Genomic DNA, 25,687 nt, shown 5'->3' on the forward strand with positions numbered 1-25,687 from the left:
ATACTTATATCAACACAGACTTGTTATAGATTTAAACAACATTAATTGAGAAGAGCTGGGGCGTCCTATAATTGGCTTCCATTAGCCTTCAGGGCTATTTGCTAATGAATCGCACTTTTGGACACTTTTATTTTCGTGTAAATTTAACCTTTAGAAATTGGAGAGCTTCGACCTTTAAAAATGGTAGAGCCAATTAATTTCTACTACATTTTATAAACGGCATCAAAATTCATAGGTAAAACAATAACAATTAGCAAAGTCTTGTATGATTTTTTTATATACTAGCTGACGACCGCAACTTCGTCTGCGTTGAATTCAGTTTTTCACAAATCCCGCGAGAGCCATGGATTTTTACGGGATGAAAAGTAAGCCTATGTGTTAATCCAGAGAAAAATATATTTCCATTCCTAATTTCAGCCAAATTGTTTCAGTAGCCGCAGCACAAAGGAGGAAGAAACATACACACTTACACACAAACTTTCGCCTTTAAAATATTAGTGTATTTTCTTTTCATATTATATATATATATACAATTTATATTATCAAAAATGATTTAAGTAATTTGGATAAAAATTACTTAAATCATTTTTGATAATATAAATTGTATTACAAAAACAAAGATACTGGTATTAACTCATAACTGAAATTTAATTATTTTTATCAAGTGAATTTTTTTTATTGTTTCAATTCTGTTTATAGGTGTTAAACATAATAAACATTTTTGATATAAATACATTAGTTTGTATTCCCGTTACTTAATGTATACTATGTATACTAATATTATAAAGCTGAAGGGTTTGTTTGTTTGTTTGATTGAACGCGCTAATCTCAGGAACTACTGGTCCAATTTAAAAACTTCTTTCAGTGTTAGATAGCCCATTTATCGAGGAAGGCTATAGGCTATATATTATCCCCGTATTCCTACGGGAACGGGAACCACGCGAGTGAAACCGCGCGGCGTCAGCTAGTACGCAATATTCAGCATTATAGCGGCAAAAAAATAACACAACTATCGATTTCATAAAACCAAGTAGGTACTTATCGGTTAACTTCCTCGTAACACTGATACTAATACTCGAATAAGTTGTAGTCTTAAACGATATACAATGCTGCCCTCAGGCAAGACAAATCTATTATCGTCAAACAGGAAGAGAGAATAAGATATTATTTTATTTTATACGTTTTATTTCATTACTAGCAGACCCGCTGCGGTTTCGACCGCATATTTTACATTTATGGGACTACGGGGATAAAAATATATAGCCAATGTTACTCATTGATAATGTAGCTTTCCATTGGAAAATTATTAAAATTGGTCCATCAGTTTCAGAACTCAATCCAAACAAACAAACAATTATATCTTTCTTCTAATCATATTAGAATTGGCTGGTGGGAGGCTTCGGCCGTGGCTAGGTACCATCCTACCGGCAAGACGTATCGCCAAGCGATTTAGCGTCCCACCGTACCGTGGTACTATGCCGTGTAGAAACCGAAAGGGGTGTGGATTTTTATTCTCCTCAACACTTACCACCAGGTAGTCAAGGGCTAACTTGTAAAGAATAAAAAAAAAACATATCTATCAAAATTATAAAACTAGTAACTTGCCCCGAACTTTGTATAATATGTGCGTTAAATTTTCAGATAAGCCTTCGCATTTAGTCCCTGGTATTGTGGAAAGTTTGGAAAGAAACAAGAAAATGTATGGGAATGACAATTGTTAACAGTAGGTTACGTCATCAAATTGTACATAACAATAGGAGGCTATAGTTTTTCTATGCATTAAAGCCTCGAGGGAACTAATGATAATCTACTAGCGGACGCCCGCGACTTTGTCCGTGTGAAATTTACTTTTTTACAAATCCCTCGGGAACCATGGATTTTTCCGGGATAAAAAGTAGCCTATATGTTAAACCAGACTATAATCTATCTCTACTATAAATTTCAGGTAATTCGGCTCAGTAGTCGCGACGGAAAGAGTAAAAACATTCATACCATCAAAATCATCAGTTTTTTGCAACATACATACGTTTTTTGATACATTTTTTCGGCATAAAAAGTAGCCTATTAATTTGTTAATATATAGTAAAATCTATTTCCAATCCAAATTTCAGCCAAATCGGTTCATAGTTGCGGCGTTAAAGAGTTACAAACATCCAAACATACAAACTTTCGCGTTTATAATATTAGTAGGATTTATAAATATCAAAGCCTCCATGCACGTAATATATAAATTTCAAGATATTACAAACAGCCTATATTTTTTTTTATAATATTTGAGAAGAAAGATTTATTTCAACGTTCCTTGCCATTTACTTGATCACCTCAAATGAAAAGAAGGTTGTTTCGTTTTTGTTGCAGTACCGTTGCACTTGACTATGCAGTTACGATAATTAACTTTTTATGACACCACTAGCATTGCCCCGCGCTTTCAGCCGCGTAAATTCCATTCCCACAAAAATAATAAAATACCGGTAAAAAGGTACACCGTGCGGAACTTGCTAATTGTTATTCCAGATTATTAAATAAATAATTCCACAGATAAATAAATCCAGGATAATTGTACGGATTCCAGATCCGTTCAATTGGTCTGTGGAATGGGAATATTGGTTATATTATAAAAAATATGGCAAATATTCATTTAAAACAAAATCCTAGGTTATACTTAATAATATTAGATTTGTTTGTCGTGATTTTGTCCGTGTCAAATTCTGCGTTTTATTATTATTACCTAATTGTTTTGCACCGAACACGTATTACAAATAATATATTCTTATATTTAAAATTAATATCATTATTTATTTATTATACACTTGATTATTACTACACACAAATATATTACTATGGCTATGTCATTTTATATATCTTATATTATAATAATTATATATTTTAAATAACATCCGGAATTAATCATTTTTAGAGAACAGAAATTCTAGTAGGTACATATATACATAAATAAAAATAAATGTCTAATTAATATGTTACATATAAATAGAAGAAAATTAGTAGTTAACTAAATATTATTCAATAAAAACGACTTTTAGACCGGCAAATTAAGGGTTCATTTACACGACTGACTGCAGTCGACGACGACTCGGCGGCAGGCGACGGCGTCGCCGACTGCAGTCATCGATGTCTCGGCGGCAGTCAACGGCAGTCGACTGCAGTCGTCGGTAGCAGCTGCCGCTCGTGTAAATGAACACTAACAGATTTCTTATTTTTTGCACTGAGCATTTAATAATAATAATTAAACTAATTAGTGTTTAATTTTTATTGGCAATGTAATAAATCTTATAACTGACTTAATTATTAATGATTACCTACTATAAGTCGTTGTACCTACTCGAAGAAATGTTAATAATACTGGCTGAATGTTTCTGCGTTTAAAAGTTCCGCGTAAGTTCCTACCTTTTAAGCAAAAAGTGTCAGATCTTTCGTGACGATACGCTGCAGTCTAAAATGTGTCAGCTTCTTTCATGACGTGACGATACCTTACAGTGTACACTGTACATTATCTATACTAATATTATAAAGCTGAAGAGTTTGTTTGATTGAACGCGTTAATCTCAGGAACTACTGGACCGATTTAAAAAATTCTTTCAGTGTTAGATAGCCCATTTATCAAGAAAAGCTATAGGCTATTTATTACTCCCGTGTTCCTACGGGAACGGGAACCACGCGGGTGTAACCGCGTGGCGTCAGTTAGTTTACACTAAAACCAATAGGAACAGTTTGATATAAAGGGTGTTTGGTTGGTTTATTCCCAATACTCTATTTCCTATATACGATCTCCGTGAAACCAGGTTAAGCTCAAACTTAATAGTTACTAAATACTATAAAAACCAGATACTTACTTGACGATAAGATTAACATCAAGAAATTTATAGAAAAATAATACAATAAAATAAATAATTTTATAATTTAACAAATTTATTAATCACAAATATGCTAAGGCAATTGGATCGGCCTTCATCTTCACATAAGATGTAGAATTCGTTTGATGATTCTAGAACAGCAACCTGTTGAGTTTATTGCCAGATCTCAGCAGAACCTGTATTTCGATCCGGTGATATCTACAAATAGTCAAACTTAACTTTTTTATTTTTCAACTTTAACTTTACAAACATGCTTGTAAATAAATTTTGCTAAAAATATGCAGCTTTTAACCGACTTCAAAAAAAAGAAGGAAGGTTCTCAATTCGACGCATGTTTACCGCATAACTCCGTCATTACTTAACCAATTTTAAAAATTACTTTTTTGTTTGAAAAAGTATACTTCCAGATTGGTCCCATTTAATTTTCACGAAAATCGGTTTAGTAATTTTGTATTAAAATGAAGTTATTATAGTATTTAGTAACTAAATTTTAACTAAACGAAACTAAGTTATTATAGTATTTAGTAACTAAAACCGATTAAATCATTTACTTTTAAGATACAATGACAGTTCTATCCTTGTTTCTTTCTGAAACGGCTTCAATTAAAGAAACGGCTTTGCACCGTCTTCAAAGTGATCAGAAGGTAGCACATACGATGTCATTTTTCGCTTTTTGGTTAATTTTTGTAATTTTGAAGTCGGTTCATTTTTTTTGTTAAAAATATTTTATTATTTTTGTTCTTACTCTTTTTAAAATACATTTAAAATAATTGTCGTATGCTATTTTCCTCTATAAAAGAAGACTTACATTTACCGGTCTACTGAAGATACTAAGTACTCGTAGGATATGTATGTTATGAGATATCTAAAGACATGGATATTACATTGATTGGTATCGATCTTTTTATAGCGCTTACAATAAAATGTTTTAATGGGGTAATAATTAAATATTTATTGCTATCTGAGCCATTATTACATTTCCTATGTAGGAAGGAAACGTATATCACTTATAAATCAAATCCTGATTAGGAAGTGCAAAATGTGTCCGATATATCACAATGGAAAACCCTAAGTCGAAGGTTGTTCCGCGGTAAAGGTTGCAAATATTAAGTTGTATTATTAACGACACCAGACACATTTTAGTTAGCAAAATGCAGAGCCCGAGTAGAGTCGCCCATATCGCTATTATTGCGTGCTTCAGGTTAATAAATATTGTCCATTTTTAAGTCAACTTCGTTGTGATTTTCTCAGCTTAGATACTCGTACTAGGAAAATGTATTGTTCTGTGATTAAGTGCTCAGTGTTGTTGTTTAAATAATGAACAATTATTTTCATCATTTTCTTTGTAGATTCAATATTTGTTGTGTGATAGATTACAGTGAAGGATAATCTTTTTTTATTACTTTCACCTGCACGCGTGGGTTTTTATTGTTATTTATGAATATTTGTGAATAGTTTCTTTGTAGAATAATATTTTCTGATTAATTCTTTTTAAATGATAAACCTTCACTAATGGTTGCTCGTGACTTTGCTTACTCACAAATGCAATTTTTTAACTTTGCTTTCGTAAGATTGTTCCGATGTAGAAGATCTTTCCGACAGTCTCAAAATGCAATAATGTTTACAAACAAATTAGAAATGAAGGTAGAAAACGCATGTCATTTCATAACTTATTTATTTTAAATAATGTATGGTTTGTTTATAAAATGTTATATAAAATATAGTAACCATATCTAACTGTTCTAAGCATTAACTTAAGAACAAGTTAATTATACTTATTATTAGTTGTGAAATTACTAGTGATTTATACCCTCATTTTAATTTGTTTGTTGGTAAACAGTACTCATCAAGAATGGGTGTAGAATGTTCTGAGATCTTACTGCATATTTAGTCATCTTAACAGATTACTGAGATTCAAGGAAAACTGAGTTCAAGTAAACTAAATACCTACGGTCCAAAAATACTATAACGGGTATTTTATCTGATTGAATGTAAATTAAGCTTAACTTGTTCCATTGTAAACTGACTTAGGGATTTAGGCCTAAAAAAATCGCGCTTTAGAGAAGAAAGATCAAACTAAGATTAAGAAGGCAAAAGTTTGTGTGTGTGTTTGTTTATCCTTCACGGCGCAACCACTTAAATGATTTGGCTAAAATTTGGAATGGAGATAGATAAGCTCTAGCAGGAGGGCTACTTTATATCCCGGAAAAATCTATTTTCCGGTGGGATTTGTGTAAAGTAGATTTTATAATTTCATGTGAACGAACTCGCGGGCGTCCGCTAATGTATTATTTTTAATTTTTTTTTATTCTTTACAATGGTAAGTGATGATGTAATCTAAGATGGTAGCGGGCTAACTTGTTAGGAGTAGGAAGACAATCCACACCCCTTTCGGTTTCTACACGGCATCATACCTAAATCGCTTGGCGGTACGTCGTTGACGGCAGGGTGGTAACTAGCTACAGCCGAAGCCTCCCACCAGCCAAAAATTAAATTTATTTATTTATTTATTTATTTTATACACATATATTTATATATAAACATTACAGGCTCAACCTAATGTGTTTATATAAATTATCTATAATTCCTGAATTACTTGAACGTATCTGCTAAAGTTCTATGAAATTCAGCAGGCGAGGAGAAAAACAAATCTAAACCCGGATCCCACTCCAATACCCCGCTTAGCAATGCCAACGCGCGAACAAGAGGTGACTCGCGGGTTTGCACCAACCTACATGTTGGAATAGTAAACAGTTTCATTTTGCGTGCCCTTTTTTGAATATTGGGTATTTAGATGATGATGTGTAAATTAGTTTAGATTAAACTATAGACAATATGGAACGGTGTGTTTTTTTTATTTTAGCCTGCTGTTTATAACAAAAGGAGTGAACACGATAGTAAGCAAGAATGGGCTGAGCAATTATTCGTTTCCGGACAAATTCATGTTCGGCGTCGCAACGGCTGCATTTCAAATTGAAGGCGCTTGGAATGAAGATGGTAAGTTCTTTTACTTTTAATAACAACGACATTTTATACTATAGACATGTTAAGTGTCTACAAAATCACCGCAAAAAGTGATCCGAATTTAGCTACTCCACTGAGCGCACACATGGACAATTTTGTGTTTAATTCTATTATATACAGGATGCTCAGGAGTATTTCCCATAACTCTATTCTTTAAGGAAAATGAATTAAAAATGTCTAAGGAGCATGTGCTCTAAAATGATATTATCGGAGTAAAAAATATTTCTTTTGTAAATAGATCCTTAATTGTGTCCCTTATATCGCATCCTTATATCATGATCTAGCCAAACTTATTCATTGATAAATGTCCTGAAGTAGCTTACTAGTACCATTTGCGAAAGTACAGAGTGCCATTTGCGATAACTCGTCGATATCAACAGTCTTTCCACTACGATTACGTATTTTAAAATGCAAGGATAGATAAAGCCGTGTGTTACATGGATAGTCGGAAATATTAAAATGACTTTGTATTTTTTTTTATTCTTTACAAGTTAGCCCTTGACTACAATCTCACCTGGTGGTAAGTGATGATGCAGTCTAAGATAGATGGAAGCGGATGGTTTTGGTGTGTAAAATAGTGTATTTTAGACGATCGGAATCACTTTGAACAAGTGGAAATAATAAGACCACTAGATATATTGACTCTTTGACAGGAGGTCAAGTAGATTTTATAATTTTTTCTCAGTAAAACGAATGTCGCTCGAGGATTTCTAAGTTAAATATTTTTTTTTTCGTTATTCTTGCCACAAATCAGCATTGTTGTCTACATACAATTTACCGTAGTTTAAGAGTTAGATAATCTTTTTAACATAAAAATGAAACAGACTTGAAAGACGTATTTCAGTTATTTTGATTTTAACACAAAATTACTAAATCGATTTTCATTAAAATGAAATGGGACCAATCTGTATATTCTTTCAAACAAAAAAATTATTTTCAAAATTAGTAACAAACATTAAAAAAAAACATACGGGTAGAATTACATAGTGCTTATTGTTATTTACACGACGCATGTCGCAAAAACGCAAACAACCTTTTTAAATTTTTTGTCTGTATGTCTGCCTCTAATCGGACTACTTTTTTGAACACCTAAACGAATTATAATGGGACTTTCACTGTAAGATAGAGGAGGATCATCATCATCATCATATCAGCCGATGGACGTCCACTGCAGAACATAAGCCTTTTGTAGGGACTTCCAAACATCACGATACTGAGCCACCTGCATCCAGTGAATCCCTGCGAGTCGCTTGATGTCGTCAGTCCACCTGGTGGGGGGTCGACCAACACTGCACTTTCTAGTTTTCCAGTACTTTGGGACCCCAACGTCCATCGGCTCTTCGAGCTATGTACCCCGCCAATTACCACTTCAGCTTCGCAACTCGTTGAGCTATATCGGTGACTTTGGTTCTTCTGCGGATCTCCTCATTTCCGATTCGATCACGCAGAGATACTCCTAACATAGCTCGTTCCATCGCCCGCTGTGTGACTCTGAGCCTTCTAATGAGGCCCATAGTTAGCGATCATTGAACAACATATAGGTTACTTTTATTCCGGAAAGGGCAATGGTTCCCGCGGAATTTGTGAAACACTGATTTTCACGCGGACGAAATTACGGGCGACCGCTAGTTGTTTAATATTTTTGCTACATAACAATAATTATTGATACGATTTTTTTTGTAACATAACAAGTTTCAACAGGATGTGAGAATAATAAATATGCTGCATTAATTAAATGTGTATCGACGCGCAAAACAAAACCCGGCAGTTAATAGTTTTAGATCGTGTTAGATTATTGTTGTTTTATTGTGTTGATCTATTTAATATATTTTGTGTAACTTGAGTTTGTTTGTTTGTGTTTTATAAATGGCTTTTGTTAATTTTTAGTATAATTTTTCGTAGAAGAGCTTTTTGTAACAGCTCGTCTAGGGATGTAGTATCGCAATACTCATTTCTACCATCAATGAGCATAGCTGTCGTCTCGTCCGAAGAGCATGGCTATAATTACTTAGAAAGTTAACAACAACGCCGCAGGTTTATGGACAGTGAACACGTGCCGGCTCTTTTTGTTTGCCTGAAATTTAGAATAGAAACTTACTTTGGATACACATGCCAGTAGGCTACTTTTTATCGCGGAAAATCCATGGTTCCCGAGGGATTTGTGAAAAACTAAATTCTACGTGGAAGAAGTCGCGGGTGTCCGCTAGTTATTTATATTATATAAGCTACTCCAATCAACCCATATTCGGCTTACTGCTGAGCACAAGTCTGCTCTCAGAATGAGAGGGGTTTGGCCAATAGTCCACCACGCTATAATAATTAAAAAATATGTAAGTACTTAAATGTTTGTAATAAATATGGTTACATTAGAATACCATTGATTACGTTAATAGATAACATGAATAATTTATCACACCTATTGCATGTGTAATATAACGTTTACAGGAAAAACACTGATTTTATACTACAACTAAAAAAAATAATAATGCTGATTTAATTTGTATCCAAATAAGGATAACAATTATAACACGTATTTGGAACTATGTTTCAATCACAGAAGAAAAATCATAAAAATCAAAATTAATTTATTTCAAGTAGGCTCAGTTTACAAGCACTTTTGACCCGTTAGTTGACTATATGTAAAAATTCTACTACCGGTTCAAAAGGTAGGTTCTGCTGAGAAGAAACTGGCGAGAAACTCAACAGTTGCTCTTTTTAAATAAATATATTTATTATGTAATATATTTAACACCCCGTTTTAATTTTTATGAAAAAAAGATTTTATATATTATACCTACTATAAATCAAAATTTACTAAAAGGTGAGTATTTGTATACTCGTATATTAGGTACAATGTATTTTGAATACATCAATACATATAAAGTCTACATAAGCGTCTGTCTTTGTCTAGTTATTTATTTATACTAAAACATAAACAATTTTTTTTCTGCCTTTAATAGGACTTTCATCGGAAGATAGATGAATTTTATGAACAACATATAGGCACTTTTCATTCGGGAAAATTCACGGTTCCCACGGGATGTGTGAAAAAATTAATTTCACGCGGACGAAGTCGCCAGTATCTTCTAGTAGTAAATAAAATAAAATACCAATAGAAAATTTTAAAATACTGAATACACAATGGGACAACTTTCTACTAAATAAATAAAGAAAAATTAAAAAGGAAGCTCTATGAATTTGTAATATAAAAATCTTTTAGTGGCAAACTGCCCTTTTACTAATTTTTAAGAAAAACTTAGCAGTTTGTGTAAAGAAACGGGAAGACAGTATAATAATTAAGCAATTATAAAACTGATACTTAAAAGTTGCACAAAAGCTGAAAATTTCTATAAACTTTAGGGGTATAGAATATAATTGTGGTGTTATTTAAAATTGTGGTCTAATTTAAAGTTTTTGGCTAACTTGAACCTGGCTTATGAAGTTGCTACAGAAATTTTGGCAGTTTTAGTAAAGAAACTCTTGTTAAAAACTTTTTAGTACAGTTTTATTCAGCCAGGTGTGGTTGAGAAAAATTTGTTGTCAAATAAAAAATTTCAAGTAGCATTTGCGATAGTAAGCAATGTGCCCGCCTTATCCTGAGAATAGATTTATGTGTTACAAAAACAAAGTAAGCCTAAACGATAACATCTATTCCTTTTCCAAGCTGACGCAGAGCGTGTTTATTCCTTCCTTTTGTAATAAATATTTTTATAAACGTTTTCTTTTTAAGTTAGACAAATGTTTTTCCTTTTACACAACGTTAAATTTGATTACTTGAAACGTGAGAAGACAAGCGATATAAGTCATAGTGCTAAAATGCAACGAAATTATTATCCAAGGTTAATGGATATAGAAAAAAGAACCGCAGAAGAACTAAAGTCACCGGACATAGCTCAACGAGTTGCGAAGCTGAAGTGGCAATGGGCAGGGCACATAGTTCGAAGAGCCGATGGACGTTGGGGTCCCAAAGTGCTGGAATGGCGACCACGCACTAGTAAGCACAGTGTTGGTCGACCCCCCACCACGTGGACTGACGAGATCAAGCGAGTCGCAGGGATTCGCTGGATGCAGGTGGCTCCGTATCTTGATATTTCGAAGTCCTTACAAAAGGCCTATGTCCTGCAGTGGACGTCCATCGGCTGATAGGATGACGATGAATGGATATAGCTACGCTAAATTATAACTATCAGATTGATTCCTAAATAAAGATATTTCTTAAAGAGTATCACAAAGTCATTGATTCATAAGAAGACTAATAGTTAAAAGATTTATTAACTAGATTTACTGATATTGACATTGATTAACGACTTGCTAATGCTGAAAGAGTAATGAATGGAGTACGTAGATCTAAGAATCGATAGACTTTGTGGCTCGAAGGAGCTTGAATGGTGACTGGAAATCGAAAAGCGCAGTCTTGGTAGAGCTATCACTAACCACTATAACGATTTAAAAGCATTGCGATTGTAGCGAGTGGTATGCGCGGTGGATTTATAAGACGGAGGTCTCCTGGGTTCGATCCCCGGTTAGCCCGCTACTATCTTAGATTAGATGATCACTTACCATCAGGTGAGATTGTGGTCAAGGGCTAACTTGTATAAATTAAAAAAAAATGAAAATTACCATTAAAAAACGAAATGCCTAAAAACTCAAAATTACTAGCCGGATGGTCTTGTTTTTCACTTCTATTCCCTTTTTAAGTAAAAGTCAAAGTCAAAATAATTTCAATAAGGCTTAGTTTACAAGCAGTTTCGAAAAGTTATTAGATAATAGTGATAATAATTGGTCAAAAAATTAACATTAAAGCTACGAGGGTTCCAAACACATATTGGTCCAAGAAAAGAAGAACACAAATAAATAAATAAATTGTAAATACCTATATTAAAACCTCTATGATATGAGTCTATTATCACATTTTAAGCCAAGAGTAAAGACTCATTACTCAAAAACAGGTAACATTATTTAATTTACATAATATATATGTTTATTTGTTTCTGTAAACCGCAATAAAATTAATTAAATTAACTCCTAATTGTAGTAAGTTTTAAATTAAATGTCTAAAGATAGGAACAGTAATATGGTTGGAAGTTTAAGCACCTATTAAGATTCCTAGCGTCGGTAAAGTTTTAAGGTTGTTCGGACGCATAAACTATTCAGAGTAACTAAGTCTAAGTTTTATCAGCTTTTAAAATTTATATTGTTTATGCAAATTTACTGATTAGCACAATTGATGAATAATAACTTATTGGTATTAAAGAATTGCACTTTTCTGATCTCAAATCCTGGAATACGCCTGTTAAAATCCCATATAAGGGAATAGATTTTCTTCCTTATATAAAAAGGCTTAAAGCTTTGTTCTCACGAATTCCTCTTTATGCAACCATTAAAAACATATTCATATGTTTTTAAAACATGTTCTATATTAATGTACTAAGAGCCCGTGAACCCCAGACTTTCGTCATTTTATAAAAGCTGATAGTTTGTCAGCTCATACTCCTACCATATGTAAGTACGGTAGCGAATTATGGAGTTTGATCCAGACCCTACGTCTAGGGTCTAGATCCTAGAAACTTGCTATCATCCAATGTCACCACGGTCCAAACTCTATAGTTAGCTGTGGTACTTATTTATAGTAATTCCATACTCTATGGTACTTATCTATAGTAGGAGCATGAGCTGACAAACTATCAGCTTTTATAAAATGACGAAAGTCTAGCTGTCCTGGCTCTCCGTCTATAATAACAATAATAATAATTAATTTTCCTCTTAGAACTTTAGGATTTTTATTAATTTAATTAAGTTAGTGAAACTAGAACTACTTTCTTTTATATATTTTAAGAATAACACACACGCTAGTTAGATTAAAATTTTTGTTTTTGTTACAGGCAAAGGCGAAAGTATGTGGGACACCTACTTACATAAACATCCAAATTTCACAGTGGATCACACGAACGGTGACCTGGCCGCTGATTCTTATCACAAATACAAACAAGACATTATTATGATCAAATCTCTCGGAGTCAAATATTATAGAATGTCGATGTCATGGCCAAGGTACGAGTAAATGTATTGAATAACCTTTTGTAGGACAAAAATTATAATCCTCACTTAATTTGGTATAACGAAATATTTTTTAATGAGGAAATCATTACATTTTTTTTCTCGTTCACTTAACTTTATATTTAAATATATTTTTTTAATTATTTAATCTGTTGAAGATAAATTAATCAAGATTTACGTACTTCATAAAATTTTTTAATTGTGAAAAACAGACTGCCTTCAATTTATATTCTACTTTCCTTGAAAAAATAACGTCCCTTTTAAATTCGTAAAACAGTTTTTATGAAAAACGTAGATATACAAACTTCAGTATATCTATACACATATTTTGCTTGTAATGTTACTTTAATCGAATGCAGAACCTAAGAAAATAAAAAAAAAAACCTATACCTGTTCAATTTGTTGGCAGCGTTGCCAGCCAATTAGGATCGTCGAACTAATACGTTAATAGCTGCCTGCCTCGAGAATCCCGGTAGAATTAAAAACATTTTTCTCTAAATCTAAACAGGAGTTTTAATTGCAAAGCTTATCAACGATATTCTACTGTATCCAAATAGAACACAACATCAAAATCCAAAAAACTTGAATTTGCGTTTTTATATCCCGTATAGCATATTATCTACAGCATTTTAAGATGTAATATTTTAACTAGCTGACCCGGCAAACGTTGTTTTGCCTTATAGATTTTGGGGTGCACTGCCCCTAAAACTTAGGTGTCCTAAAACCTAGACGGTGACCAGTTTCGGGACAGCAACTAACACTGTGACACTGACACGAGTATTTTTAAATAAGATTTTTATACTATGTCTTTGTAAGATCATACGAAAATATTAATTGTGTTTTTTTTTCAGAATCTTACCAAACGGTACCGACCACTATATAAACAAAGCAGGTGTCCGACATTACCGCAAGGTTTTGCTCGAGCTCATTGAAGCCAAAATTACTCCTGTAGTCACACTATACCACTGGGACCTGCCCACAGCGCTTATGGACTTAGGCGGGTGGACCAATCCGAAGATGGTGGATTATTTTGAGGATTACGCGAGAGTAGTGTTTAGTTTATTTGGAGATATTGTCAAAATATGGACATCGATTAACGAGCTTCATGTACATTGTTATAATGTAAGTATACTTTTACATTTATTTTAAAGAAATAAAATAAAATCTGAAATAAAATCCAGTAACAGTGTACAAAGCTTGATTTGGAAACCAAATCACCTGACCGTTCCGGCGGTTGACAAGCTAATTCTTATTATATAAAAGCCACATATTAAGACACACACATGGAGCTTCTCTCGCTGGAGAGTATTGCTTCTAATCATCAAATTTCCTTACATCACCTCTGTGCTCATCTGACTGATCGCATGAGAACATAACAAAAAAAATTACTCATCACAGATCTCTTTTTAATGGTCCAGTGTAAGGTATGGTCAATCTCAATAAAGACGAAGCTAAAACCAAACATACTGCTCCAAGACGGGGTAGCAGCTTAATAATATTTTGATCCTATAACAATCACTCAGATGTTAGTGACATAGACCAGGAATAGCAGGGGAATAGCACCACCAACCAACCAACTTATTAAGTCCAGGTTTCTATTGGATATAACTCAAAAGAAAGAAAACTCACAATTTCATGTATCCTGTTTCTCCAAATTCTATCTAAATGAGAAACAAAAAATTAAAAATTATGTCAAATTACGTAAACAAAATAAAAAATAATATAAATAGTGCCCCTGGGGTTTGTGGTTTAATTTGAATAACTAATAAACATCATGAATAAACAGTCTAAATTAAACAGGATTCATTCATTAATAATAATCAAATGCAAAAATATCATAAGTTTAATGCGTATGAGTATAAACAACTCATTTGCAATAAAAAATAGATTTTTACAAGAAGGTTAAATGACGAGAGCTTATACCGTCTTCGGCTAAGGGCACGAGGGGCACGTGCCCAGGGCCCCTATTCTCAGGGGCCCCAAGGATTGATTGACAAATTCTCTCACACATTTATTCTCAAAACATTTTTTTCGTGCACGTTACACTTTTTTCACAAATCAGTGATCTTATCAGAAGGTATTTACTAGGCCATTATATCAATGACTGCGCCCATTCCTACGCATAAATTCCGAATTACACTGTTATCGTAATGTAAACAAAAACCAGCATCATTCTAATATAATTTATGGCATATTATATCATACTGTATTTAATTAACTATAATAAATGTCATACTTATTTAAAAATTTAGTATAATTCGCTTTTTTTACTTTCCAAAAGGGCCCCAAATTCTTGTATGCCCAAGGTACCCAGCCTAGTTTAAGACGGCGGTGACGAGAGGGTTAATTGAGCTCAACAGCTATCAGAAGGCTAAAATAATTCATATTATATTGTTCGGGACTAATCGTTAATGAGGCTCTTGGGGAATATCTAATAAATTCGCTGATTAGCTCGGTAGCCATTTTATAAGCTACGAGTAGTTTATAAGTAGAATTATCTACATGCAACATATTTTTATGTAATATATTCCAGCGGATATATAACCTCTGCCTCCGATTCCTTTTTTATTAGCAATGTTACGATACACATGCTAATAAGTAGCAACTGCTCAATAGTAGCATGATTTCGTGCTTGAAATAAGCATGTGTAACAGTAGCTTAAGCATGTGGTGATTCTGAATGAACCTATTCGTATTCACCCTAACTGCGTGGCCGACCACTAACTAAAACTGTTTTGGCATACCTACTTACGGCATGCGTAAACATAAAATCCCCTCCACCATATAAGGCCCTTTTGACCAATGTAAAATAGGCATTATTATGGTCCATAAAACAACATGTCCTTTATTTTACAGGGTTACGATCTGAATAATTTCGTTCCAGCGATGAAATCACACGGAGTTGGATTTTATTTGTGCTCTCATTACATGTTATTGGGACATGCGAGAGTTTATCATTTGTATGATAAGGAATTTCGACCGAAGCAAAAAGGTTAGTTGATTTTAGATTCCCTAGGTATGACTAAACTTTTTGGTAGGTACCTGATAAGTTTAATTTCCACGAATGACAATGTGGATATTTTATTTCTGCACTCTTTCTTTCATTTTATGTATACAAAAATGCATTGCCGACCTTTAAGATTAATTACAAACCTAGGAATTATAAGGAAGGAATATGTATTTCAATTTTATATAGCAGCGGCAAAGAGTTCATGCAAGCCGATTCCCGCTGGGTTACCTTTAAAAGTCCATGCACATTCATTTTTGTACAGTATCTATATGAGAAACCGGAGTTTGTATCACATTAAATTATGAATTTCGTTTTCTTTGGGACAGATAAAGGTAGGTATATCTAAATTTCATCCTTCGCCACTGTTATTTAGTCATCTCATGATCCATAACTAGAAATTATAGAGCAGGTAATTAGACAAAAAAATTCTTTAACAAATTTTAAACATAATGCGTTACTTGAGACTAACTCTAACAGACAGAACATAAATCGGTCACAGTAACAATTGTATAAACAGTTAACTATCCATTGTATCTATCTTCTATTGTAGATGTAATATAGCATTTTTTCCTACTAAACACGCCAAGGCTCCACGATGATTGGTCAATTAAGATTATAATAGCGTATTAACCAAATTTAATATTAATTTAGTAACAATAGTCGCTATCATTCATAATTCTATTAAACGAATATAGGTAATTATTAAAACCTCCTCTATTTTCCATCCTCCTCTATATCCCATTAAAATCGGTTCAGCCGTACTAGAAATAAGCCTGGACAAACAGAAAGACAGACAGACGAAAATTGTACAAAAGCTTGATTATGTACTAGTATAATAACGTCATCGTGTAAGGAATACTTTTTTCTGAGGAGTCTTATGAAAGAGTTAGAAACATAGGGAGATAGTTAACAGTGGATTACTTTTTACTCAAAACAAATATTGTTTTAAGGTAAAATTGGAGTAACGCTCGATGCATTCTACGCAGAACCAAAGGACAGCAACAATAAAGAAGATGTAGACGCCGCCGAGCGATATCTTCAGATGCATGTGTGTATACATTTCAATTCAGTATTGTAGCATTAAGACCGGTTTTACCACTTTATGACATGTGTTGAGTCAAATGACTATGTATCATACATAGTCATTTGAAAAAGTAAGAAATTGACTGAATAAAAATTACAGTTACGCCAGCCACAAATGAACAAGTTTACCATCTATTCAACAGTGAAAAAAAAACATCGACACCGTAGTCATAACGATATTTCGATATATTTTAAACCCGACTTCAAAAAAAGGAGGTTCTCAATAATTCGACGCGTATGTTTTTTTTTAATGTGTATTACATCGTATTTCGTTTACCTCATATGTGTTACCTCGTACGTCATCTATTAATCAATTTTGAAAATTCTTTTTTTGTTTGAAAGATTATACTTCCAGATTGGTCCCTGTTTACGAAATTGCCAATTCTGTGGCAATTTCGTAAACAGGGTTTTGTTTGTTTTTGTTTTGGACACACTAAAATCTTTTTAAAAAAAAAAATCAACCGACTTCAAAATCACAAAAATAAAATGCGAATAATAACATCGTATGTGCTACCTTCTGATCTGATTGAATTTTTTTTGTTAAGTATAAAGATTTTTTCACTGTTACACATCCTAAGTGCTCTGGGCACAAATTTTATCTAAAATCGTATAAGGCTGACGTTAGACTATCTTACATACCAGAAGGTGGTGAAATAGGCCTAAGGCTGTTGCCAATGCCGACGACCTTGAACAATAATTCGCCTATACGGGGACAGGAATACGATTCCTGTTATGAATTTACCCAGTATTGCGGTTATTTCTAACATCCTGTAAGTGTAATTAATTTACATTATTTAAAAACCAAAAAATAAACTTTATTGCAATAGCTGTAACCTATTTCTAAGTTTACGTTTAACATTAAATAGTTTATCCGTTTTAAAGCGAAATATCAAAACATTTTAAAATCTCTACTCCACTATTTCATTCCAATTAAAAAAATATTTAATTTATTGATACGAGTACATAAATATTCAATAGTTATATTCAAAAAATTAGGTATATATATAGGTATATAAAAAGGTGTAAGATTCTGAGAATTATAATAATTTACAATTATTTTCGCGGTTCACCTCTAAAGTATCTTTCGGCCTTAGACACGGCTATATCAATAAATCGAAGTGTTGACTCAACGATTAATAGCGGTAAAAGATCCGGTCAAGTCAAAACCCTTGACATAGTACACACATTCCAATAACATAATTTTATTTAGACGTCATAACTATGACCGTATAACTCTGTGACGTCATTGCTATGACGTTTCATATAATATGTCACAATATTATTGTTCACCTGTCAACTTACTATTTGTTTATAGAAAGTAAGAGTTAACTATAATGTGTCATAAACTGTGCACTCACAAAAAATATAATTGGTTTAATATCGTATTCTCATCAACATCATTTGTGGCTGGTGGGAGGCTTCGGCCGTGGCTAGTTACCAACCTACCGACAAAGACGTACCGCTAAGCGATTAAGCGTTCCGGTACGTTGTCGCGTAGAAACCGAAAGAGGTGTGGATTTTCATTCTCCTCCTAACAAGTTAGTCCGCTTCCATCTTAGATTGCATTATCACTTATAGGTTCTTAGCTGTATCTGTTAAAAAAATATGCATTTTAATATTGAAATAAAAAATAAACAAGTAAATAATTTTCTTTGATATTGCGACATCATTTTAACTTTGCTGTTAAGGTGGAAAGAATTTATGACATAGTCGTTATTCTAGTTAATTTAAAACCTTCGATGGGTTTCAAAATTTTTAATTTTAACTTGGTAGGGTTTATTTTTTGTTGATTTAAAAACCGTAATTTACGATATCTCCGGAATAAAAGTAGCTTTTGTGTTGCTCAATCTACCTGTGAAAATCCCATTTAAATCGGTTCAGCATTTTCAGAGATTAACTCGGACAAATTAACAGACAAACATTTACAAATAACTTGTTAGTGTTTTTGTTTCGTGTAAATAACTATAATCACTTGGAAAAACACAGTTATTTTGTTATCACAGACATACCTACACTTGAATTTTATTTAAACGTATAGGAAGTTTATGAGTCGTAAGCCGTAGTAGCCATTTAAGCATTCCGAATCCGATTCCGAATTGTGTAGGTTCGAATCCTGTCCAGGGTATGCGCCTCTAACTTTTCGATTGTGTGCATTTTAAGAAATTACATATGAAGTGTCTCAAACGAAGGAAAAACATCGTGACGAAACCTTCATACCAAGGATTTTTTCAATTCTCTGTATATGTGAAGTCTGCCAATCCGCATTATTATTTCAAAATTTACCTAATCCCTCTCATTCTAATAGGAGACTCCAACTCAGCATTGATCCGAATGTGGATTAATAATGATGATTGATTAAAAAAACATAATGAGTAATTAAATAAATGAGCGATTATAATTATTCCTCTTAAGTATACATACGCCTGCCTAACCTTGTACAGTCATACAGTGTGTCTAGAAAGTGCAATGTATCTTTCAAGAAACTCGTAATATTTGACTTGTACCTGCAGGTCAACTTCCGTGTCGCGCTATATTTAATAACGTCCGATAAACACAGGAAACAATCACATATAATTGATTTAAACTATAACATTACTGATGCAATACGTTTCAAATATTTAAATGACAATAGGGCTCGTTAAGGCGCCTCTAAAATTAATATTATACCAAAATATTATGTGAACAATAATTATTATTAAATAGTTAATTGACTTCTTAAAAAGGTTATCATCAAAAACAACACTTGTAAAATATACCAATTTTCGCAACTTAGTTATTCTACAGTAAAAAGTTGTGAGATCCATGAAATACCAAGTCGGTTACTTCATTCAGTCCATAATTAATGGACCTTTTGTCTCAAATTATTACGTACTTAGCTAACCGAACAACATGTTATAGTCAATCAATATTAAAAATCTTTTTTATTGTAAATGTTTCAGATTCACAAACAATTGCAATAGCATCATTAAGTTTTATATGAGCCAAACAAAAAATATATTATGGATTTATTAAAAAACATATCTTTCTAATTTTACGTGAAGGATATCTATATACTCAAAATTAATTTATTTAAACAGTAAAACCTTATCTAAAAACGGCCAAGTGCGTGTCGGGCCACGCGGAGAGTAGGGTTCCGTAGAATAAGTTAGCACTTTAATCCCCTATGTAATGCACAAAAATACCGATAAGCATACCCTACACCGTGGGATAGACGATAAAAAATTCATCCTCACTTTGCATACATGGAAGGAACCCAAAAAAAAATATTTTTTGTTCAAACTTTTTTTTCCATTTTATATACGAAATTAATTATACATAATTATACTATACTTAATTTAATCTTTCTAGTTTTAACAAACTTATAACAAGTTATATAACTGACAACTTTATCTTTTTAATTAACAAAGGAATTAGTATGCAATTTTCGATTAACAACTACGTTTTTTAAGTCGGTCGATTAGCGATTAGATCTTTAAACTAATTTCTAATTAGCCGTTGTAAGTTTTCTTGTAATTTCATTATATACCCTACTTTTGTAATTTTTTTTACGTATCCATGAATAACCGTTTAACCGATAGTTTAACCGTCTAACAAAAATTTAGCTTTTATTAAAAGCTTCATATTTTTCAAACGGATCCCTAAATTGAAAAGTATTCAATAAAGACTCCTTATATCTTTTAAAGACCTATCCAACAGTACCCCAAACTATGAGATAAACGAGTAAAAAAATTTATCCCCACTTTACATGTTGGGGAAGTACCCCAAAAAAATATTTTTCAAAATTTCATTTTAAGACTTTGTTCACATTTTCTATGTACATTTTCATGTCAAATCACAGCTTTCTAGTAGTTATAGTCTATGCGCTAAACCGCGGACGGACAGACAGGCGGACATGACGAAACTATAAGACTTCCTTGTGGACTACGGAACCCTAAAAACGAAAATTTGATGCAAATTGTTAAACTCGTTTGCGAGATCACATATTATTCGTTTTGTTTAATTCATTGCAACGACATAAAAACAATAAATCTCTTATTTATTAGAGTCATAACATAATCCAACCAACGTATTGCTGTTTATAAATGGCTGTTTATGATAATTTTTAAGGAAAATATGTATATTAACATTAATTTTTGTTTAAACACGCATATAAAATGTTTCTTACAATTTAGCTGCCACGATTTGTAATACAAATTTTTATTCTTCAGTTGGGACTGTATGCTCATCCAATATACTCCAAAGAAGGAGATTACCCAGCGCTGGTGCGGGAAAGGATCGATACCATGAGTAAAATCCAAGGGTATCCTCGATCCCGACTGCCAGTATTTACACCAGAAGAGGTAATTTTAACATAACTTCTAAATTTTTAGGGAAAACTTCCTTCATCATTATCAGCCAGTTTTAACGCACAAGCCTTTTTTCTCAGGAGAGGGGATAATGTGGAACTTTGACACACCCCACTAATAAAGTTAGACTATCAAATGTTAATGATAATGACTGAGGGCTTAACATGTTCTTTGAGGCAAGTATATGTAACTTAACCAACTTCTTTACACCAGGCTGAGAATTTTTTTTACTAAAAAATTCTTAGATAAAAGAAAAGCTGAATGTTTTATGATCCCAGATTCGAACTCAGGAGCTCGTGATCCGATATTACGTAGCCACCACCAGTTTTCATATCGATTCTGCCAATCTGGAATCATAAATAGCACTTAAAACAACAACTACTTTGTTTTATTTACTCGTACAGACATACAGCTACAGATTCTAGAACTTTTAAGCCCCCAACATAGCGTAAATCGAAATACTATCTTGAGTTTAGAGTCGCTCTTAAAATGAGACTTAAAAAAAGAAAACGTTCATAAGGTAGGTTCCTAGGCAGGTACTTGGAATAGGAAGAACTGAATTAAGTTATTTTAATCTGATACGCAAATATGTGTTTTTTTAATACAAAACTTCCTTATACTTCCAATTAAACACGTTTTATTGCGTTCACTTACCTCGACGTGATACTTAAGTAAATAAGTTAGCTGACCCGGCAAACGTTGTTTTGCCTTATAAATTAATTCTAGAGATTAAAAAAAACATCCTTATCATTTAGGGGTATCCTTATCATTTAGGGGTATTATAGGAGTTATATCCTAATAAGAAGGCTTCAACTAGATCACTCCTCCCACAAATCATCAACAGATACGATTTATACAAAAACTAATTAATATTAAAGAAATTATAATATTATTTCGTTTTTGTGTAAATCGTACCCATTGTTCTAATTGAAGCATTCTAAGGTTTGACGACTCGAGGGACTCAAAAGGCAAAGTTCATTCAGAGGTCATAGAACTAGCTTTTCGTTTTGTTGAAGAGCAAATATATTTCAATAATATTATACAATATAATTATAAGGTTACACCTATTTTACTTCAAAACTAAATTACGACTAAAAGGGTAAAATTAGGTCGGCTCACCGATATTTGCTTGCCTGTAGAAGACAAAATATGTGAAAGAAATTTGTTTTTGCAGGATTTTTAAATATTTATTTAATTGTAGCGGATGCAACTTCGTCCGTCTGAAATTCTCTTTTACACAGATCCCGGGGAACTATAGATATTTTTATTATAGATAAAAATGGCCTTTATGTTATTCTATCCTCATTAAAATATCATTCAAATCATTTTAGCCGTTTCAGAGATTAGTTCGGACAAACAATCAGACAGAGAGACAAGAATTTCAAAAAAGCTTGTTTGTGTTTTGTGTCGTGTAAAAAACTATAAGCACTTGGGTAAACAGTTATTTTTTCACAGACAGACAATGAAATGTTATTTAAATGTATTGAGTATTGATGATTGGTTGCAGGTTGACCTGATACGCGGAACTTCAGACTTTTTTGGTCTTAATCATTACACTACAATCTTGGCATCTCCTTCATCGATGGAGCCAGGCTGGTCAGTGCCTTCTCTCGACCACGACACTGGAGTCAAGTCTGATCAAGACCCCAAATGGCCAATTCCTGGTGCCGATTGGCTTGCAGTGAGTATAATGTATTTAAAGTAAATATAAATCACGCAAGAACTCGAAAAAGAGTCCTTTTTTTGATAAGATTGGTGAAGAAAGGTGAAGAGAATTAGAATTAGAGAAAAAAATCGGTTGTTTTTAAAGTCATCTTACTGACGATACGTGAACGTGACAACGTCTTGAGAAAATACTGATGGTTGCGTCTTTCAGAAGAACACGCATCGGTGCAGGATAGCGGATTTAAAGTTCTAATTCCCTTTCCAGGCCTTGCTTAGTAGACTTTTAAAAATATACTTATTTTAACTAATTTAAGAGTTTAACTGTGTATTTTTTTTTATTTTCCGAACTAAGCAGATTTTTCTGTCTGGATAAACATAGCTAAAGCGACAAATATTCTAACTAACCTAACAACCTTACTTGCTCATGACGTAACCCCTGCTGACAGCCGAACGAGGTTCCCCTGGCAACTGATAAATAGCGGTATAACGACTTTAACAAACTAACTCGACTTAAATAAATAGCACATACTAGTAGTCCGGTCATATTAGACGTTCGAAGTTACATAAATTCCCAACAAGCTGAAAATCAGTAAGATTGTTTAAAATATGATTAAAAATAAAATTTGAAAGTTCCCCATATTTTCCCTCTAAGGAAATTTTTTTATTCCAGGTCAAAAAAATAAGTTTTTAGCGATTTTCAGCAAAATCGTAAATATATATCTAAGATAAAATTGTAGACCACAAAATTATCTACAAAAAATGTATTCATTTTGTTGTTTTGAGAGATCGATCGAAAAAGTTGTAATCTACACGTTTTCACACCACTTATGAGGTTGTGCACTTAGCGCGTTTGATTGACGTGGTTTCCCCAGTAGGCCTGTTCACAGGTCACTTTACCCTTATTTTTTGGTCTAATTTAACCGGTCTAAGTGTTGGACGGCAACGATAGCGATCTGATTAAGTTTACCTTAGCCAAGTTCAACTATCAATTATGACTTGTTTAAAAATATGAAATCCATAAAGTTTAACTACTCCTATATTTAAACCGAGAGGCTGTAATACCAGATACATCTGATTTTATAAATGCTAAAAGTTTGTCAGCTCATACTTAGGGGCACAATGTTCTCAACTAGGGTAAGCACTAAAAAAAAGAAAAAGAAAGCGTAAACAAATGTTTTTTTCATTTTATAACACAACTAGCGGACGCCCGCGACTTCGTCCGCGTAAATTTCGATGTCAACTTTACTACTACCCCTACCCCTACCCTACCACTACCTCAACCCTACCCTACCCAACCCCTACATATACCCTACCCCTAACCTACCCTACCCTGCCCCTACCCCCACCCTACCCCTATCCTACCCCAAATCTACCCCCAAATCTACCCCTACCCTACCCCTGCTTTACCTACACCCTACCCCTATCCTACCCCTACCCTCCCCGTACCCTATCCCTTTCCTACCCCTATCCCACCCGTACCCCTATCTCACGCCTATCCTACCCCTACCCTACCACTTCCCTATCCTACCCGTACCTCTACCCTACCACTACCCTACCTCTACCCCTACCCTTCTACTACCCTAAACCCGGCCCTAAACCTACCCTACCCCTACACTACCCCTACGCTTCCCTACCCGTACCCTACCCTACCCTGTAACTTCTCTATCTTACTCCTACCCTTAGCAAAATCGGTCCAGTCCTTCGAGAGTGGTGGTATGACCAAAAGAAATAGAGACTTCTATGCTAATAATATAAAGAGGTAAAGTTCGTGTGGTTGTAGGAGGTAATCTCTGGATCTACTGGACCGATTTGGAAAATTGTTTTACCAATAGAAAGCTACGTTATTTGCGAGTATCATAGGCTATGTTTGATCCCCATATACACACGGGAACGGGAACTACGTAAATGAAAGCGTCGGGCGTCATATAGCGGAATTTCTGCGTCTTTTAGAAATTTTGTATTATCTCCGAAACTATTTAAGTAATTAACATACTGTAAAAGGCAAATCTTATCTCCATAATATCCTTGTGATTATTAAATAATTTATTTTAATAAGGATTAAAGTTTAATTGTATAAATAATGACGTAAACCTAAGTATATAAAATTAATAATTTTTAAAACACAAAAGGTATTATATCTGTTAATATATAGAAGATAGATATATGGTGTCGCGGACTTTTTTATAGAACTTTTAAAGATACATAATGTCTCCATACATTAATTTCAGTTTTACACAATAGTTAAGGCAGCGCATGCGAATAAGTCTTTTTAAGAGGAGTTCAGTCCGACCTGTATGACAAAAACTGTGATAACTCGGCTAATATATATGATACCAATATAAAATATAGCCTATAGCACTCCCCGATAATGTAGCATTCTACTGGTGAAAGAATTTTTAAAATCGGACCAGTAGTTCCGAAGTTTACCCCATTTAAAAAATGTGACAAACTTACAAACTTACAAACTTTACCTCTTTATAATATTAGTATAGAGTATAGATAAGTTCCCATTTCGTTGTAAATTACAAATTGCGTAGATGGATTATAACGTACTAATAACGTACAGTTTCTTTTAATTGAGACGAGATTTTTTTAAATTGGTTTAGTTGTTTTTATGACGTTATATATGTT

The 25,687-nt window shown here is 33.3% G+C and overlaps 1 protein-coding gene across 1 annotated transcript; it reads left to right on the forward strand.

Moving 5' to 3' along the window:
• Nucleotides 1–5,023: 5,023 nt before the first annotated feature.
• On the forward strand, nucleotides 5,024–23,072 carry LOC128198557 (myrosinase 1-like; the record flags this gene model as incomplete). Its single annotated transcript, XM_052884624.1, is given in 8 exon segments — nucleotides 5,024–5,073; nucleotides 6,736–6,869; nucleotides 12,779–12,947; nucleotides 13,805–14,075; nucleotides 15,809–15,944; nucleotides 16,913–17,010; nucleotides 21,254–21,385; nucleotides 22,899–23,072. Coding segments are annotated over 8 exon segments (1,164 nt in total), but the record flags the coding sequence as incomplete, so codon positions are not given.
• Between the last annotated feature and the right edge of the window lie 2,615 nt (nucleotides 23,073–25,687).

The sequence above is a fragment of the Bicyclus anynana genome, chromosome 12 (genome assembly GCF_947172395.1).
Source record: "Bicyclus anynana chromosome 12, ilBicAnyn1.1, whole genome shotgun sequence".
NCBI classification, from domain to species: domain Eukaryota; kingdom Metazoa; phylum Arthropoda; class Insecta; order Lepidoptera; family Nymphalidae; genus Bicyclus; species Bicyclus anynana.